Genomic DNA, 19,768 nt, shown 5'->3' on the forward strand with positions numbered 1-19,768 from the left:
CTTTCTTACAGCTTTATATCTGTATATACTGAGCCTATAGTCATTACCTACTATCTTTTAATCTTTATCTTAGTCTTAAAGGGTCAGCATATGTTCAGTATGTTTAATGCTTATCCTTAGTCCTCATGTCATTGTCTGCAGTCATTTTTGTTGTCTGAAGCTCATTTTCTATTAGATGCCCCAGGAAGTACTCATGGGAACAATATTCTTGCACGTTGATAATAGTACTCTTTAAGGCTGAAAATCCAGTTTTGCTGCATATAAAATACTTGACTAGAATTTTCTCTTATTTTAAATGTTACTTCATTTTCTTCTGACAAAAAGGCATTACTGTTGAAGTTTGTTTTTTTTGTTTTTTTGGTTTTTTTTTTTACTGTTGAAGTTTGATGATGATCTAATTTTTTAGTTTATAAATGATTTTCCTTGAGTGCTCGCTTCAGCAGCACATATACTAAATGATCTTCTTTGGTCTCCAAAGGATTTTTTTTTCTTTAAATTATATGAAGTTTAGGCTGTGTCTTGTTTGTTTTATGGATTGATAGTTTTAATTAGACATATCTTTCAATATATAACACAAAATCATTTTCTTTAAAAGATTGGTTGATTTGAGGGAGAGACAGAGACTGTGAGTATAGGAAGAGGGAGAGAGAATCTGAAGCAGACTCTGTGCTGAGCACAGAGCCCAAAGCATGGCCAGTCTCAAAACTGTGAGATCCTGACCTGAGCCAAAACCAAGAGTCAGAAACTCAACTGATTGAGCCAACTGGTTGCCCCTAAATTCTTTTCTTTGAGGAAAATTTTCTAATATTCATTTTTTTTGCCATGCTTTTGGTTTCCTTCTTCAGGGACTACTATTTTCTTCTTCTTCTTCTTCTTCTTCTTCTTCTTCTTCTTCTTCTTTCTTCCTTCTTCCTTCTTCCTTCTTCCTTCTTCCTTCTTCCTTCTTCCTTCTTCCTTCTTCCTTCTTCCTTCTTCCTTCTTCCTTCTTCCTTCTTCCTTCTTCCTTCTTCCTTCTTCCTTCTTCTTCTTCTTCTTCTTCTTCTTCTTCTTCTTCTTCTTCCTTCTTCCTTCTTCTTTCTTCTTCTTCTTCTTCTTTCTTCTTCTTCTTCTTCTTGATTTATTTATTTATTTATTCATGAGAGAGCGAGAAAGAGAGAGGCAGAGACACAGGCAGAGGGAGAACCAGGCTCCATGCAGGAAGCCTGACGTGGAACTCAATCCCGGGTCTCCAGGATCAGGCCCTGGGCTGAAGGCGGTGCTAAACCGCTGAGCCACCTGGGTTGCCCCCAGGGACTACTATTTTCTGCCTATTGGATCTTTGTGTACCTTCATTATTTGTAATATTTGATGTCTTTTAAAAATTTCCCATTTTATCTTTTATTTCTTTTAAAAGTCATAATCTATTGTTTACTCACTTTTATGTCTATTCTTGTTCAGACTATTTCTGATATGATTTTTTTATTTCTAATTATTTTATCTGCAATTTGAATTTTTCTAACTTATGTGTCTCATTTTCTTAATAAGTCTTGTGTTTTGAAATAGGTTATAATTTGATCTATTCTGTATGCATATTTTTCTAATACACATTTCTAACATGCATCTGTAAAGATGTTATTCTTTGTATATTTTATTACAATAATTTTTGTGTGGATTTAACATCTATATTTGTTCATTTTTGTGCATTAGTTTTTCTGAATGTTTAGAAGGTAGTGTGGTTTAGGGTATCTTTTCTGTTTTGGTGTAATGTTAAAAAATATAGTGATTGCTTTTTGAGTTTTCCTGTCTCTTTATTACTACTCCATGTTTATCTGAAACTTCACTTTCCTTTTATTTTTCCCCCCTTTCTCTTTTTTTCTTTTTAAGTAGGCTCCATGCCCAGCGTGGAGTCCTGTGCGGGGTTTGAATTTTCCACCCTGAGATCGAGACCTGAGCTGAGATTAAGAGTTAGATGCTTAACCAACTGAGCCACCTAGGCACCATCTTTCCTTCTTCTCTGTTGTGCCTTTGTTAACTCCGTTTTGATTCCATTCCCAGTAGTTTCCCCTTAGTGTGTAGCCTTATTCAAGAAGAGAGCCATAGTTGGTCATTTTCAAGAGTTTATAGTAGATGTTTCATTCTCACCACGGACCCCTTTACTGTTAGATTAGAAAGCAGCTTTCTCTCCTCTCTTAAGATTGTCCTGTCATGCTTTCCATTGAATACCTACCTTTTTAGCTATTTTGGGCTTTTCTTATTCTCAGGTGTATCACACACCTTGCTGATCTTCTACACTAGTGCATGTGGGCATTCAGTGTATGACGGCTGTTGGGTTGTCCTTATCTGCTTGGAATTTAGGAGAGACAGAATCTTGTCTCCCAATTCACCACTGGGTTTTTTTGCCTCTTTAATTCTTTGTGTTTCCCTTGGGATTCAGACATAAGAACATACTACCTTCCCAAGATTTTCCTCTAAAAGCCTATTTTAGGGACAATTGTGAAAAATATAAATTCCAGAGAAGACATTACAGGGTTAATGAATTTATTAAAACAACCTGTACAGTAATGTAGGAATCTTGGTTTTCCTAGTTCTTTTAAAAATCATGCCACATTCAGAAATTCCCCAAATTACGTAGTTGAACGTTCAAGAAGGGCTAGGATCAGGTGATGAATTGTCTTATCAATGACTGCAGAACTTTTACCTTGATTTTAATAGCTTCCTCTTCCTACTTAGAGATGTAAGCTAAAATATTTTTACTTTATGTATTTATATACTTTATTTTTTTTTTTTTTTAAGAAAAGAGTTATTTATTTTAGCACAAGCAGGGGGAGAGTCAGAGGAAAAGGGACAGAGTGATTCCTCAAACAGACTCCCCTCTGAGTGCAGAGCCTGGCATCATGGGGCTCAGGGCTTGACCCTAGGACACTGAGATCATGACCTGATCCAAAATCAAGAGTCAGGGATCCCTGGGTGGCGCAGCAGTTTGGCGCCTGCCTTTGGCCCAGGGCGCGATCCTGGAGACCCGGGATCGAATCCCACGTCGGGCTCCCGGTGCATGGAGCCTGCTTCTCCCTCTGCCTATGTCTCTGCCTCTCTCTCTGTGTGTGTGTGACTATCATAGATAAAAATAAAATAAAATAAAATATTAAAAAAAAACAAAATCGGGATCCCTGGGTGGCGCAGTGGTTTAGCGCCTGCCTTTGGCCCAGGGCGCGATCCTGGAGACCCGGGATCGAATCCCACGTCAGGCTCCTGGTGCATGGAGCCTGCTTCTCCCTCTGCCTGTGTCTCTGCCTCTCTCTCTCTCTGTGACTATCATAAATAAATAAAAAAAAAAAAAAAAAAAAAAAAAAAATCAAGAGTCAGAGACTTAAATGACTGAGCCACCCAGGCACCCCAAATATTATATGTATTTTTTTTAAATATTTTATTTATTCATTAGAGAGAGAGAGAGAGAGACAGGCAGAGGGAGAAGCAGGCTCCATGCAGGAGCCCGATATGGGACTCGATCCCAGAACTCCAGGATCACGCCCTGGGCCAAAGGCAGGTGCTAAACCATTGAGCCACCCAGGGATCCCCTATTATATGTATTTTTAATTGACTGCAGTACAGTCTATTCTGCTACAGTAAATATGTGGTACTTGTGCAACATCAGTTAGCCTATAGACTCTTGGTAAACGGGAGAATAGTGTCAGTATAACATGGGTGGTGCATTGCTTTATACATGACTTTTTCCTAAACTGGACAAAGGGATCCTGAATTAATGGGAGTTGAAATTTGTAAAGATTTAGTTAGTTAGTTAGTTAGTTAGTTAGTTAGTTAGTTAGTTGAGAGAGAAAGAGCAGAGACAGCACAAGTGCAGAGGGTTTGGAGAGGTAGAGAGAGAATCTTTTAAGCAGACTCTGCTGCTGAGCAGGCTCAGTTCAGTCTCACAACCCTGAGATCACGATCTGAGCTGAAGCCAACAGTCAGACACTTAATTGGCTGTGCTACCCAGGTGCCCCAGGGAGTTGAATTTTATATTTCATCAGGAAAGTAAAAAACTTTCAATTCAGCTGTTACAGAAACAACTCCCTCCCAAACAAACATACACGCAGAGGTTTTAATTAGAAGTGATAATTAGCAGCATCAGGGAGGAGAGTTCCTTCCTAGAGAAGTACACTCTGGTCTAGCAGGGACTTTTCTCATGTGGCAGTCTGCATTTCCTTTTTTTTTTTTTTTTTTAAGATTTTATTTTATTTATTTATTCATAGAGAGAGAGAGAGAGGCGGAGACACAGGCAGAGAAAGAAACAGGCTCCATGCAGGGAGCGTGACGTGGGACTCGGTCCCGGGTCTCCAGGATCACACCTTGGGCTGCAGGCGGCGCTAAATCGCTGTGCCACCAGGGCTGCCCTGCATTTCCTTTTGTGTCCATCTTAGACCAACTGTGTTAAAGCTCCACTTCTCCGTTCCCATAAGCCCTTTTTTCTCCTTCTCTGTTTTTATTACTTTTTTTAAGCCCTAAGGTAGCATTTCGCCTTCTGTTCGCTGCCTTGCTGGGGTGTCCAAGTTATCTCTGAAGTGTCCCAATCATTGTTTTTGTGAATGCTATGGTTACAAGAATTAACAGGGCATTGATTGATCTGCTCTGTATAACCCTTCTCTACCCTCCTGGACCAATTATTTTTTCTTTAAGCCTTGTTATTTTTAGTGTTGCAGAATGCAGGGTTTTCAAGAATGTAAGTATTTATGTTATAGCAGATGTACTAAGAGATTTCTTCAAGAAGATGCTGGAGCTTAGTGTTTAGCTTTGAGGCATTTCTGTTCTTGAAGGACTTTATTTTATTTATTTATTTTTTTCTTGAAGGACTTTATAAAGAGAATCCTGTTTTCTGGCATTGGAATCCAGGGTTTGGGATATGAGGCTTACTATTCATTTTAAAATGCAGAAGAATGATAAATAGTAACCATTTGAAGAATTTTGTCATGGATCCCTGAGGTGTTATCTTGTGCTATAATGACATTTTTTTTTTAATAATGACATTGTTTTAATGGAGGTATCTAAATTAGAGAAACTACTAAGCAAAAGTAAAATTCTGTATGGTGTGATATGTAATGATGTATTTTTATATTATTTTTGTTCTGTTTTGATCCAAGTAGGGAATTTTTTTTAAAAGAAAGCTTTTTAATAATCTTTAATATCTTTTTCTTCTAAGATTTTATTTAAATTCAAGTTAGTTAACATATAGTATAGTATTGGTTTCAGGAGTAGAATTGATCCAAATAGCTAATTATAATTGTGGCAATTTACAATACTAGGGTTTGTTTTAGAAATAATAAAATAATATTCAACCTTAGAGAATGTACGGTACCATCTTATTTGCTACGATATAAAAGCATTAAATACAAATGTTCAGTAGAAATAAAAGAATTATTCCCCATTGAATAAGAATAGTGATCATACATACAGATTATGTTTAATATAGACTTAAAAATCTAATCTAATCCTTACCAAAAGATAGCAGGTAGTCTTATTAAAACAGCAAGAAAAAAAAAAACAGCAAGGAATTGGGGCACCTGGCTTGCTCAGTTGGTAAAGCATGCAACTCTTGATCTTGAGGTTGTGAGTTCAGGTGTAGAGATTACTACAAAATAAACAAAAGAATCCACCAAGGAATTAGAGGTCAGTATTACAGTAATGTAAGAAAATCACATACGTGGTGATAGAAAAATTTTACAAATGAGAAAAATAGATGTACAAATGAAAAAAAATCAGTGTTCTCTAAGAGTACACTTGGAGTATACTCTTAGTACTGCAAAAACAGTGTAAACTGGTGGTGTGGATTTGCCTCATATAAGAGGATATGAATAGAAAGCTTTATCGGGGAGTAGACTCCTTGGTGTTAATTTGGGCATTTAAAGAATTGAGGATGGCATTGGGGTGTGGCAATGGCAGACCCTGTTATTTTTGGTAATATGTGATATGCCAGCAAATTCCAATGGAGTTCTTTCTCTTACCCTGAGTGCTCAGGGAAACAACCACTGTTCTTTCAGACAAGTCTAGGAATAGGGGAAAATTGCTGAAAATTCAGAGCATATTGTACAATTGAGTATTTAAATCGCACAGTTTAGTGGACCCTGGGATAAGAATCTGAATTTTGGGGATGCTGTAGTTCTATTTGTGTATTATAAGTACATTAATATTAAACACTCTTAAAACATTGTCATATTTTTTTTACACTGTTGGATATTATATAATTGTATTTTGTTTCTCCTGGATGTGAAAAATGGGAAAATATATTACACATACTATATCTTTTTTAAATTAAGGTATAATTGATATATACAACATTATATTAATTTTAGCATACAACAGTGATTTGATATTTTTATGTGTGTGTGTGTTGTAAAATGATCATCACAACAGGCCTAGCTAACATCCCCATCACCATAGTTAGAACTTCTTTTTATGATGAGGACTTTTAAGATTTACTCTCTTAGCCACTTTCATATATGCAGTACTGTATTAGCTATAGTTACCATGCTGTGTATTACATTTCTATGACTTATTTTATAACTAGAATTTGTATCTTTTGAGTCCATTCATTCATTTTGCCAGCCCTCACCCCCCACCTCTGGCAACCACCAATCCATTCCCTGTATCTTTGAGCAGGTTTTTTGTTTTTTGTTTTTTGTTTTCTCATTTGTTGACCACATAGAAGTAAGGTCATATGGTATTTTCACTGTCTTTACTTAGTACATTCATGTTTTCATAAGTGGCAAAATTTCCTTTTTTAATGGCTGAGTAATACTCCATTTGTGTGTGTGTGTGTGTGTGTGTGCGCGCGTGTGCACCCCATGTATTCTTTATCCATTCATCAACAGATGGACACTTAAGTTGTTTCTGTTGGCTATTGTAAATAATGCTGCAGTGAACATAGAGGGTACATCTATTTTTATAAGTATATTCTATAAGGTGGAATGCCTGTGCTCAATGCATGTTTTTTCCCTCATATCTTAAGGAAGAGAGAGAAAATCCTTCGAAACGAAGTAGGATTGAACGTGATATAGATAATAATTTGATCACATCAACACCAAGAGCAGGAGAAAAGCCTAACAAACAGATATCTCGAGTAAGACGGAAAAGTCAAGTAAATGGAGGTTTGTTAATATTTAGATATTGTTTTATTAGGTTTGTTAATATTAGATATTGTTTTATTAGGTGCATAGATCTCACCTGTCATGTTTCTTTTCTGTTTTTAAAAATGGACTCTGAGATTTTTCCCTATTTTTGTAACCCTTTGTATTAAGTATTAATAGCATGAAATGAAATAAAAATTTATCTAATATAAATCTACTTTGATGAATTAAAATGATAAGTAAAGGCAGAGCAACTAGCTTTATACTATTTATCATGAAAATATATATGGAACAGCATTTTCAACCTCTAATAAGCTCAATTCTTAAAGCAGTAATAACTGTGACCTAATTTATTGAAATATGTACAAAGAATCTGTTCCTGGATCATGGAATTTCAGAGCTCAGAAAGGGCCTGGATCACTCAGGACAGTGGTTCTTAACTAGGGGTGGTTTTGTCCCCAGGGAACATTTATTAATGTCTGGAGACCTTTATGGTTGTCAGAACCTATTGAAGGGTTGCTACATCACTTCTAGCAGGTAGAAGTTAGGGATGCTGCTAAACATCCTACAGTGCACAGGACGTCCTCCCACAGTAAAGAAACATCCAGCCCAAAAGTCAATAGTACTGCTGTTGATAAATCTTCTTCTAGGTCAGTATAATATTGCTAGGAAGCTCCTCAAAGTCAAAAAGGAGGAAAACAAGAAGGACAAGCAGAGAAAAGCTATATAAAACAACACTTCAGAGCATGGAATGGTGCATTTTAACCATTGCTCTTTTAAACACAACAGCAAGAATAATTCCTTGCTTCTTTCCTCTCAATTCAGTGTTGTATCTCTATTGTTAGAATGGACTAATAGGGAAAAAGAAACAAAAGACCTATTACAAAGAAGGAAAAAATCTGGTAGATACCAAGTAAAGTTATGGAAGGTCAAGGATGATTAATCAAAACACATTTGTTTGAATTTGTTTTTACTGTATATTTTCCAAAAGATCATGAAATTTTTTTTATTAATAAGAAACTGAAAAAAAACAAAAGACAAAAAACCTGTTTGTTTTTCTTAACCATTCTGAAATGATGTCTGGGTATACATAAGTAATTTTTGATACTGCTATACATAGTCTTCTGCTTTAATAGATCTATGTTGTCTATTTATTTAGCTGTTATTCATTACTAATAGGTAGGTTTTGTGAATGTAGACAGCCTCCCAGAATGTAAAAAAGGACAGGATTTTGCATTTATCTTTTTGATGTAACTTGCTTTACTTACAAAGAGTTTTGTTTTCACTTATACTGTGGATTTTGAAGCCTTTCAGTCTATATACTTCTAGCTTCAAATGAGCTTTGTAGCAGTTATAAAGCATTATAAATAAACTTGTTATAAAGATCATTTGATTTACAATTTATTTACCTCGGGATATTTTTAAAGTAATAAGCTTTAACATTAAATGTTAATCAGTTTTTATAAAGTATTTTGAGGCAAAAAAGAAATTTTTTAAAACATTTCTTTAAGTCATGTTTTCTAGATTCCAACTTTTTTTCTTGTTTCTTAGAAGCTGGTAGTTATGAAATGACAAATCAACATGTAAAACAAAATGGAAAATTAGAAGATAATCCTTCCTCTGGCAGTCCTCCAAGGACTACATTGTTGGGGACCATATTTTCTCCTGTCTTCAACTTTTTTTCACCAGCAAATAAAAATGGTAAGTATAAACTATTACCTATAATTTGGGTTTAAAAATTATTAGTTCTCCTAATTTTTTAAAAGATCTGTTTGATTTTACTGGCTGTTTTGTCAGCAGCTTATGTTTGTTTTCAGCCTCATTAAAAAACACACAACTCCTGGGACGCCTGGGTGGCTCAGCGGTTGGGCGCCTGCCTTTGGCTCAGGTCGTGATCCCCGGATCCAGGATCGAGTCCCACGTCAGGCTCCCTGCGAGGAGCCTGCTTCTCCCTCTGCCTATGTCTCTGCCTCTCCTCTCAATCTATGTCTCTCATAAATAAATCTTTAAAAAAACAAAAACAAACAAAAAAAAAACACAGCTCCTGAAGAAAAAAAATACACAGTTCCTAAAATACCTTTTTTTTTTTTTTTTTAAGATTTTAAAAAATACATGTCTCTCATGTATTTATTCATGAGAGACAGAGAGGCAGAGACACAGGCAGAGGGAGAAGCAGGCTCCACGCAGGGAGCCTGACTTGGGACTCGATCCCGGGTCTCCAGGATCAGGCCCTGGGCTGAAGGCAGCGCTAAACTGCTGAGCCACCTGGGCTGCCCAAGACCTTTTTTTTTTTTTTTTTTAAGTGACAAATAAATTTAGGTCATATTTAATTCTCTTGAAGTGCATGAACTCCACTTTCACTATCTGAAAAGCTATATGATAAACTGGGCCAGAGGGAAAGTAATGTCTTTTATGTTGGAATAACTTCTGTAATCTTTAGTGTGTACAGGAGAGAATCCAGAAACACTTTAATATTCTAGATCAATAAAGTAGAATTTTAAGTGAGCTGAAACGAAGTCATTTTTTTTTAAGATTTTATTTATTTATTCCTGAGAGACAGAGAGAGAGAGACAGACAGACAGGCAGACAGACAGGCAGGCAGAGGGAGAAGCAGGCTCCATGCAGGGAGCCTGATGTGGGACTCAATCCCTGGTCTCCAGGATCATGCCCTGGGCCAAAGGCAGGCACTAAACCGCTGAGCCACCCAGGGATCCCCTAGGTCATTTTTTTTTTAATACATCTTATATTATTTGCTTGATTTTTTTTTTTCCCCCTTAGGGATTTTTTTTTTAAAGACTTTATTTATTCATGAGAGACACAGAGACAGAGGCAGAGGCAGAGGCAGAGGGAGATGCAGGCTCCCTGCGAAGAGCCTGATGCAGCACTTGATCCCAGGACTCCAGGATTACACCCTGAGCTGAAGGCAGATGCTCAACCACTGAGCCACTCAGGTGCCCCTCCCAACATAATTTGTTTAAGATTTTATTTATTTAAGATAGAGAATGCATGCTAGAAGAAGGAGAGAAAGGGAGAGCATCCCAAGTAGACTCTCTGCTGAGTGTGGAGCCCAACTTGGGGCTTGATCCTACAACCCTGAGATCATGACCAGGGCCGAAACCAAGAGTTGGACACCCAACCAACTGAGCTACCCAGATGTCCCTCCCAACATTTTTTTTTAAAGATTTAACTAGTGTCCTATCTTTTTTGATGATTAATTCTTAAGTTCATAAACAATAATGTAGTCTCTAGATTATGTGAGAGCAAGAGATCATGCCTTTATTTTTACATCTACCTAGTTGTTTGATATAGTATGGGGCACATGGAAAATAGTCATTAAATATTTATCTGCTGATTATTTAAATTCTCGTATGAATTATGGTTGTGGATAATACAATTTTTAAAAGGCAGAATGGTGCACTATAAAATTTAGATGCTCTGGGGGCTTAAAATAATGCATATTGGCACATGAAAGGATTTGTGAAGTCCTATAGTAGAAATAAAACAAAAACTATATTTAACTTTAACTTTGTATTTCCTAGACATATTTGCCTCCAAGAATCCTTTTCTGTGGAATATCTGTTAATATATTGTAAAATATATTAAGTTTAAATATAAGTTTAAAAGTTTTAAAATAAAACTAGGGCCTTTTATTTTTTTTATTTTTTTATTTTTTATAATAAATTTATTTTTTATTGGTGTTTACTTTGCCAACACACAGAATAACACCCAGTGCTCATCCCCTCAAGTGCCCCCCTCAGTGCCTGTCACCCATTCACCCCCACCCCCCGCCCTCCTCCCCTTCCACCACCCCTCGTTCGTTACCCAGAGTTAGGAGTCTCTATGTTCTGTCTAAACTAGGGCCTTTTAGAACATCTTTCAGAATAGGTGGTATAGTGGAAAAAGAATAAGCATTGGAATTAGAGAAACTTGTTTTAAAATTCCAGCTCTGCCACTCTTTAAACATGTTATCTTGGTCCAGTTCTTTAAATTGAGCATCTTGGGACGCCTGGGTGGCTCAGAGGTTGAGCATCTGCCTTCGGCCCAGGGTGTGATCCTGGAGTCCCTGGATGGAATCCCACATCAGGCTCCCTGCATGGAGCCTGCTTCTCCCTCTGCCTATGTCTTTGCATCTCTCTCTGTGACTTTCATGAATAAATAAATAAAATCTTTAAAAAAAAATAAAAATAAATTGAGCATCTTAACCTATGAGAGAGGATAATTATACTTGAGTATGGGGCAGAGGCAATTTGAAGATTTCAGTTTATTCAAATCAATATTTGCCATATCCCAACCATTGTACTAGTCTCTGGAGAGTCAAGGATGATTAACACATGGTCCTTGCCCTCAAGGAGCTTGCTTTTTTACAGTAGGGAGAGAGGGGCACCTGGGTGGCTCAGTGGTTAAGCATCTGCCTTTGGCTCAGAAGAAATCTGGGTTTAAGCAGTAGACTGTATTATCAGCTTATAGGTATTGAAACCAGTGGAGTAAATGGTCTATATGGTCAGCAAACTAAGATCTTGGGGGAATAGATATTTGGGCAGAAGTAGTTGATGTTTGATAGTTACAACTTTTTCTTTGAAGGAGGAGATGGTGCCATGTGCTGAGATTCCTGGTGGCAGGGATGAAGAGAACAGTGAAATGTTTGCTTTTGGGTATAATTAAAAGAAATCCCAGTAAGCCTGTAAGTTACATTGATTCAAGAGAGATTTCTGTGATGGTTGACAGTGGAAAGACAAGGGAGCAAGGACCCTGAAACTACTGGTTTGAGAGTGATTTGTGATATACCATGAAGTCTAACTAGTTGAGAAGGTTGGGGAAGGAGCTGTTGAAGGATTGTTTAGAATGAAAGAGATTGGGTTTTATCAAACATGAAATCACATGTAATAGGAATATGAGATCGATAATTAAAAGATGAGGAAGTTATGGTAGGGGATTGATATATTTGAACTTTTGTCTTCAGAGATGAAACTTTTCTTAGTGTGAATATCCAGGTTATGGTCATTGTAGTTACTTAAGAGAGCAGTTATGAATGAAGATAGAGCTAGAGAAGGCAAGACTTTTGAGGATTAGTCTTAGGATGAGTCATTGACATTACTATAATAACTAGGAGGTGTTTAATAGACTGCTGGTGAGGTGTTCAATTCTTCTAATTGAGAGAGGATGCTGGCAGCAGTTAGTAGATGGCAGCAGTGGGATAAGTGAAGAATTATATAGCTAGATGACATCAGTCTCAGGAACAGGTATTTTTTTGCATATTCAGTGGAAAAACCAATGATCTGGTAGCAGAAATGGAGATAAATGAATTCTGATTCAGTTAGTATGTTGAGTATGGAAGAATAAAGAGCTTTGCAGGAAAGATGTCAGGAAAAGAGGTTTTTTGGAAGGGAGTTACATTTAAAGCTATGATGGAGAAAGAACATTCTGTGAGAAAGTTGAGAGTTTAGGAGGTTGATTTTGTTGTTGAAAATGACATTTGGGGGCAGCCCAGGTGGCTCAGCAGTTTAGTGCCACCTTCAGCCCAGGGCATGATCCTGGAGTCTCGCGTTAAGCTCCCTGCATGGAGCCTGCTTCTCCCTCTGCGTGCATCTCTGCCTCTCGCTGTGTCTCTCATGAATAAATATATCAAATTAAAAAGAAAAAAAAAGACATTTGGAGAATTCCATAAAGAAAGAAAAGAGTTGGGTTTATCTAGTAGTGGAAGAATAGGGCAACAGGTTCATCTAGGTGGTAGGCGAGTATGATTAGGAAACTAACTTCAGTCTTTGTTACTAAGATGGAATATTGTTGGGAAATTGTTGTGTCTCTGAATTAAAATATTCTGATGGTTAGGGGAACATTTAGCTCATTCTTGCATAACTACCTCTGATTTTAAAATTACAACTGCCTACAGTGGCTAGGATGCTTAGTATGGAAGGATAAGGATCTGTTTAATGGAAATGATAATGGAAAAAAATACATATAAAATGCCTAGCTCATAGTAGGCACTTAATAAAAGATATTTGCTATATTGAAAAGAAGTTCTATGGTCAACAATACTGTATTGTATACTTCAAAGTTGCAAAGAGACTAGATCTTAGATTTTCTCACCACAAAAATAATGATAATGATGCGGCAGGATAGAGGTGTTAGCTAATGCTAGGTTAGTAGTCATAATGCAGTATATATATAAATGTATTAAATCAACACGTGAATAAGCGTGAAACTTAAACAGTTATATGTCTGTTATATCTCCATAATTTTTTTTTTAATTTTTAAAATCTATTCATGAGAGAGAGGCAGAGACATAGGCAGAGGAGAAGCAGGCTCCCTGTGGGGACCCTGATGTGGGTTTCAATCCCAGGACCCTGGGATCATGACCTGAGTTCAAGGCAGATGCTCAACCACTGAGCCATCCCTCAATAAAAAAATTTTTAAAGTTCTGGGGATCCCTGGGTGGCTCAGCAGTTTGGCACCTGCCTTTGGCCCAGGGCGTGATCCTGGAGTCCCGGGATCAAGTCCTGTGTCAACTCCTGGCATGGGGCCTGCTTCTCCCTCTGCCTGTGTCTCTGCCCCCCCTCCCCTCCCTATGTTTATCATGAATAAATAAATAAAATCTTTAAAAAAAATTTTTTTTAAAGTTCTAAGTTATAAAAGCTCTAAATAGGTGTTCCTAAACTATTCGAACACTCTTAAAATTTTGTTCATCAGTATCACTTTACCTTATAATAGTCTTTATTCCTGATTATTTGAGATGTATAGAAAAAAAAAAACACTAAACAGTAGTATCCTCAGCTCTATTTCTGTTGCATTTGGTTTTTCCAAATTTTTTAGTTTAGTTTTCATTTTTAAAAAATATTTTATTTATTTATTCATGAGAGACACAGAGAAAGAGAGAGAAAGGCAGAGACACAGGCAGAGGGAGAAGCAGGCTCCATGCAGGGAGCCCGATGTGGGACTTGATCTCCGGACTCCAGGATCATGCCCTGAGCCAAAGGCAGATGCTCAACCTCTGAGCCACCCAGGTGTCCCCCGCCCCCCTTTTTTTTTTCTGTTTTTTGAGTTTATTTTTCAGTATTTCACTTTTATTAAAATATATCTGACATACATTTATGTAAATTTAAGGTAAACAAGTTGGGCAGCCCCGGTGGCTCAGCGGTTTAGCGCTACCATCAGCCCAGGGCATGATCCTGGACACCTGGGATTGAGTCCCACATTGGGTTCCCTGCATGGCTCCTGCTTCTCCCTCTGCCTGTGTCTCTGCCTCTCTCTGTGTCCCTCATGAATAAACAAATAAAATCTTAAAATATATATATAAGGTTAACAAGTTAATTTGATACATTTGTATATTATAATATGATTGCCGTGTAACAATAGTTAGCACCTCTATCACATTACATAATTATCCTTTTTAGTGGTTAGAACAATTAAGCTCTAGTCTCTTAGCAAGTTTGTTGATTATAATACAATATTGTTTATATTCACTCTACAGTGTATTAGGTCTGTAGGGCTTATGTTTGTTTGCTATAAGTCTGTACCCTTAAAAATATCTATCCTATTCCCTACCCCCTTTTGAGTTTTTATATGATGGTTGTCAATACCCTGAATCTTGATTATAGGAACATCAGGATCCGATTCCCCAGGACAGGCTGTGGAAGCTGAAGAAATAGTAAAACAACTTGATATGGAACAGGTGGATGAGATCACTACCAGTACTACTACGTCAACTAATGGAGCGGCTTACTCAAATCAAGCAGTTCAAGTGAGGCCATCGATAAATAATGGTTTAGAAGAAGCAGAAGAAACAGTTAATCGTGATATCCCACCTCTTACAGGTGAATAAAATTCCTTTTCTTAATGCATATTCATGAATAATTTATAAAAATGCAATCTTTCTCATTTTTTTCTTTAATCAATCAAATGCATAAGTTTTTATTTCTTGAACATAAAACAATTAGAATTGGAAATAAAACTTTCTCCCCAAAATCTGCTCATTTTGAATTTGAATTTTTTAAAAGATTGTTTTGACTGAGCATTAGTCATTTTAAAGTTTATTTGTACTAATCTAATTACTTAGAGAAATAAATAAGTGAATTTATTTATTTGTTTATTTTTAAGGATTTTATTTATTCATGAGAGACGAGAGAGGGAGAGAGAGGGGGAGAGAGGCAGAAACAAAGGGAGAAGTAGGCTCCCTACTTCTGATATGGGACTGATATGGGACTCGATTCTGGGACTTCAGGACCATGTCCTGGGCCGAAGGCAGGCCCTAAACTGCTGAGCCTGTACTTAGAGAAATTTAATACAAATAGCAAAACATGCTCATGTTTTATTTTTTTTTTTTAACACAATTATAGATGCATCAGTCTCAGACCTTTCGGTCTGAAGTCCCCACCTAAAGGCAGCCTTCACATTTATTGGACATATAAATGACATCTCCCCAAAAGAAGCTGCTTTTCCTAGATCTTTCCCTACATCCAAACTTTGCAGCCTAATTCTGGATCCTTATAAATGCCTAACATAATTGTTGGGTTCCTGAGCCAGTTGTCATGGAAATGTAGAACATATGAGATCAGAATTTATTACCTCTGAGGGTTGTGGTATATAGACATATAAAGCTAAAAGATAAAACTGTGCCATGATGCTTAAAAGCAGAAATAAAATTGAGAATGGTCATCTTTTCCCAGAGGGACAAGATCTTAGCTTTAATCTTAGATTTGTTTTTTGGTTTTTTATTTCTTAAAATGCCAGATACTTGAGAGACCGTAGCACATATGTATTGGTTCAGAAATGTAGTTTTGTGTAAGGAAGTAGAATGATGTTCTTCCTTTGAATATAAAGGGGAAACATGAAAAAATATAATTAAAATGGCAGAAATCATTTGAGGAAAAAATGCATACAATTATGAAACTTCTATATAGTGTAACTCAGTAATGCTAATATGAAGAGAAAAGCACATAACAGGAAAGATTTATTTTAAATTGGTCACATAAAAGATTTTTCTATAATGTTAAACAAAATATCTATAATGTTAATATCTATGTTACATTATAATGTTATATTTTTTAAGAATAATACTGAATCTAGCAAATCAACATGGATTATATACACAGTTCATTATTGGGTGGATAAGACTTGCAAAAGAACTTACTCTTCATCTGTCATTTTATGCTCATTACTTTGCCAGTATAGACTAAGTATAAACTAAGTCCAGAGCTTTGGGCTTCCTGTTTGATATTTGTTCTGTTTTTGTTTTTTTAACAATCTTGAGGTCTTTTATTTTCTTTACATTTATCATGCCATGAATTAATAGGTAATGGGTTCCAGCAGTTCAGGCTCCTTTCTATTGGTTCTCACAAAGTGTGTTGCTTTTGTGCTGCTGTATGATCCCACGTAATTTTTTTTCTTCTGATAACTGAAGATCCTTTGGGATTTCTATAACCTTAGTGGTTTCTAGAGGGAAAAAGTAATACTTACTCCAGTTGTCTCATTCATTTATTCCCCTAACATTTGTTGAACACCTATTTTCTGATATGGGTGTTATTTATAAAGATGAATAAGATAAATGCTCCTTGACCCTAAAGAGTATGTAATCTAATTGACAAGCCAAGTATACAAAAAAATTACTGTACAGTGTGGTAAGTGCTATTACAAATAAACGTGCACAATGTTCAGGTGGCACACTTACTCTGGATCATGACAGGATAGAAGTAAAATTTTTGCTGATCTTAGAAGATGAGTATGAGTGACAAAGGTTTTTACTTATTCTTAACTTCAAGAAACTAGCCAAAGAGAATAAGGAAGGAAGGAAGCTGGCTCTGCCATTCTCTTAGCTTTGTGGCTTTAGACAACTTCAGCTATCTGAGGTAGTTTTCCGAGCTTTAAAAGATATAATTCATGGTTTTGAAAGAAAAAAAGTTTAGCATGAAGGCACTCAAATATTGCTTCCTTTCCCCCTTTCTCTGAGGTTAATAGGAATTTGAAACAGAAGTGGTTAGAAGATATATTTTTCCATTACTTCTTGTGCTAATGAACTGTTACTGGCATAAAGTTGTTACAGATGGACAAAAATTATGCTTTACATCTGTTGTCATTCACTGAACATACACACTGTGTTATAAGGTAATATATACACAAAGAATTAATACATGATGGGGGCACCTGGGTGGCTTAGTCGGTTATGTCCAGCTCTTGGTTTTGGCTCAGGTCATGATCTCAGAGTCATGAAATAGAGCCCCATGTCAGGCTCCTCGCTTAGTGTAGAGTCTGCTTGAGATTCTCTCCCTTTTTCCTCTCCCTCCCTGTCTGCCCTTCTCTTGACCTGTGCATGTGTGCACTTAGTCTCTCTCTCTCTCCCTCTCAAATAAATAAAATCATTTAAAAATTAATAACAAATTTTTATTAATAATAACAAAACTTGTTTTTTGTCCTGACTTACCCAGTATGCCATTCCTGGAGATAGATTTTTTTTTTTAAGATTTTATTTAGGGCAGCCTGGGTGGCTCAGCAGTTTAGCGCCATCTTCAGCCCAGGGCCTGATCTGGGGACCCGGGATCAAGTCCCACGTCGGGCTCCCTGCATGGAGCTTGCTTCTCCCTCTGCCTGCGTCTCTCCCTCTCTCTCTCTCTCTCTCTCTCTCTGTCTCCAGGATCACGCCCTGAGCCAAAGGCAGACGCTCAACCACTGAGCCACCCAGACGTCCCCTATAGATAGATTATAACACTTTTTATTGAGTTCTACTGTCTTAGTCCTTTTGGGCTGCAATAGCAAATTACCATAGACTAGGTGGCATATACACCACAGTAACGTATTTGTCACAGTTTAGGAGGCTGGGAAATCCAAGATCAAAGCACAAGCAGATCCAGTACTTGGAGAGGGCCTGCTTTCTGATTCGTAACAACTGTCTTCTCATGCATCCTTACATGGTAGAACCTATATGAGTTCTGGAGTCTCAGGGTACTAATCCCATTCATGAGGGCTCCAACCTTCTAAAAGTCTCCACCTCCAATTACCATTTTGTGGGGACACAAACATTGTTTCTAGCATCGATCTTAAATTATTATCTCTGCGACATTAACTTAAAATCTTTTGTCCTCTACTTGAATTTAAGTTATAATTATTATCTTAGAAAATTCTCAGTATAATTTTTTTTTTTAAGTTTTTCATTTAAGTAATCTCTGCACCCATTGTGGGGTTTGAACTCATGACCCTGAGATCCAGAGTTGCATGCTCTTTCTACTGAGCCAGCCAGGCTAGCCTCCCGGCATAATTTCTAATGCTCTATCAGTTGACAGAATTTTAGCTTAAATGTAGAATGAACCATGTGGGGATCCCCGGGTGGCGCAGCGGTTTAGCGCCTGCCTTTGGCCCAGGGCGTGATCCTGGAGACCCGGGATCGAATCCCACGTTGGGCTCCCGGTGCATGGAGTCTGCTTCTCCCTCAGCCTGTGTCTCTGCCTCTCTCTCTCTCCCTGTGTGTGACTATCATAAATAAATAAAAATTAAAAAACAAACAACAACAACAAAAAAAAAGAACATGGAGACCAGGAGAAAAAAAAAAAAAAAAAAGAATGAACCATGTGTCATGGAATATAGAATTGCTTCATGATTATTTTTAGGCTGCTTGTTAATTAGAAGTAAAATAAAGCCTCTTTTAAGGCAATGGTTTCTATACAGAGCAGCATTTTTTAAAATGTTTAAAAGATTTTAAACAACCTTAAGGTTCCTGGAAAAATGTACATACCGCATTTTTTCATAAGTCTTCAAGGGGGTTTCATGAACCTCTTAAATAATGTTTATAAACCTCAGGTTAAAAACTACCTTTGGGTCTAAGGTCAGCACAAATATATATTGACCTCTTGTGTATGTACAAGGTACTTTGCAAAGTGTTACTGCCTATAAGAGCCCATGAAATTTTTATGGTTTTACATGTAGCACTCTCTAATTAGAAATTGAAATTTTGTGGGATGCCTGGGTGGCTCAGTGGTTGAGCATCTGCCTTCGGCTCAGAGAGTGATCCCAGAGTCCCAGGATTGAGTCCCGCATCGGGTTCCCCATGGGGAGCCTGCTTCTCCCTCTGCCTGTGTCTCTGCCTTGCTCTCTGTGTCTCTCATGAATAAATAAATCTTTAAAAAAAATTAAAATTTTGTGGAGTGTATTTTTCTGGTAATAAGTAGTAAATTTTCTCTTTTGCTGTGAGGGATTTTAATTCTGCTAGCTGTGATCTAGCTTGCCATTTTATCAGTAATGGCAATTTCTTCCTTTGGATCTGGAGTTAGAACTATATGTTAATAAATTTGCTTTGCAATACTGTTTATAAGTTATTTCTGTCATATTTTGAATCTAAAATACCCAGAGAAAAATCTTACATAAAAACAGTAAAAATATATGCTTCATAGTGAGTAAAAGTAACATTTTGTTTTCATTCTTTTAAATAGCACCAGTAACTCCAGATAGTGGTTATTCATCAGCTCATGCAGAAGCCACCTATGAAGAAGACTGGGAAGTATTTGACCCGTGAGTTTGTTTTGTTTTTCTTTCTCTCTTGGAGCAGAATGAAAGACATGTGTGGCCACCAAATATATTTGGATGTCAGTTAACCAAGGGAAAGATCAGATTGTTGACTATATTTGCTTTTATGGTTGTTACTCCTGGATGGTATATTTTAAAGCCTGTTTTTCAATATTTGATGAGTT

General features: G+C 36.9%; 1 protein-coding gene across 8 annotated transcripts in view; it reads left to right on the forward strand.

The window, feature by feature from the left end:
- Window positions 1-19,768, forward strand: part of CTDSPL2 (CTD small phosphatase like 2) — an 88,816-nt gene that overhangs the window by 43,680 nt on the left and 25,368 nt on the right. For 7 of the 8 annotated variants that reach the window (XM_077880911.1, XM_077880912.1, XM_077880915.1 and 4 more), the window contains 4 exons: window positions 6,980-7,118; window positions 8,649-8,798; window positions 14,693-14,908; window positions 19,511-19,589. In XM_077880911.1, the coding sequence (XP_077737037.1) occupies window positions 6,980-7,118; window positions 8,649-8,798; window positions 14,693-14,908; window positions 19,511-19,589 (584 nt within the window). The remainder of the gene's footprint in view (window positions 1-6,979; window positions 7,119-8,648; window positions 8,799-14,692; window positions 14,909-19,510; window positions 19,590-19,768) is intronic. The other variant, XM_077880917.1, reaches the window with a different exon arrangement.

This window comes from Canis aureus, chromosome 32, assembly GCF_053574225.1.
Source record: "Canis aureus isolate CA01 chromosome 32, VMU_Caureus_v.1.0, whole genome shotgun sequence".
Lineage (NCBI taxonomy): Eukaryota > Metazoa > Chordata > Mammalia > Carnivora > Canidae > Canis > Canis aureus.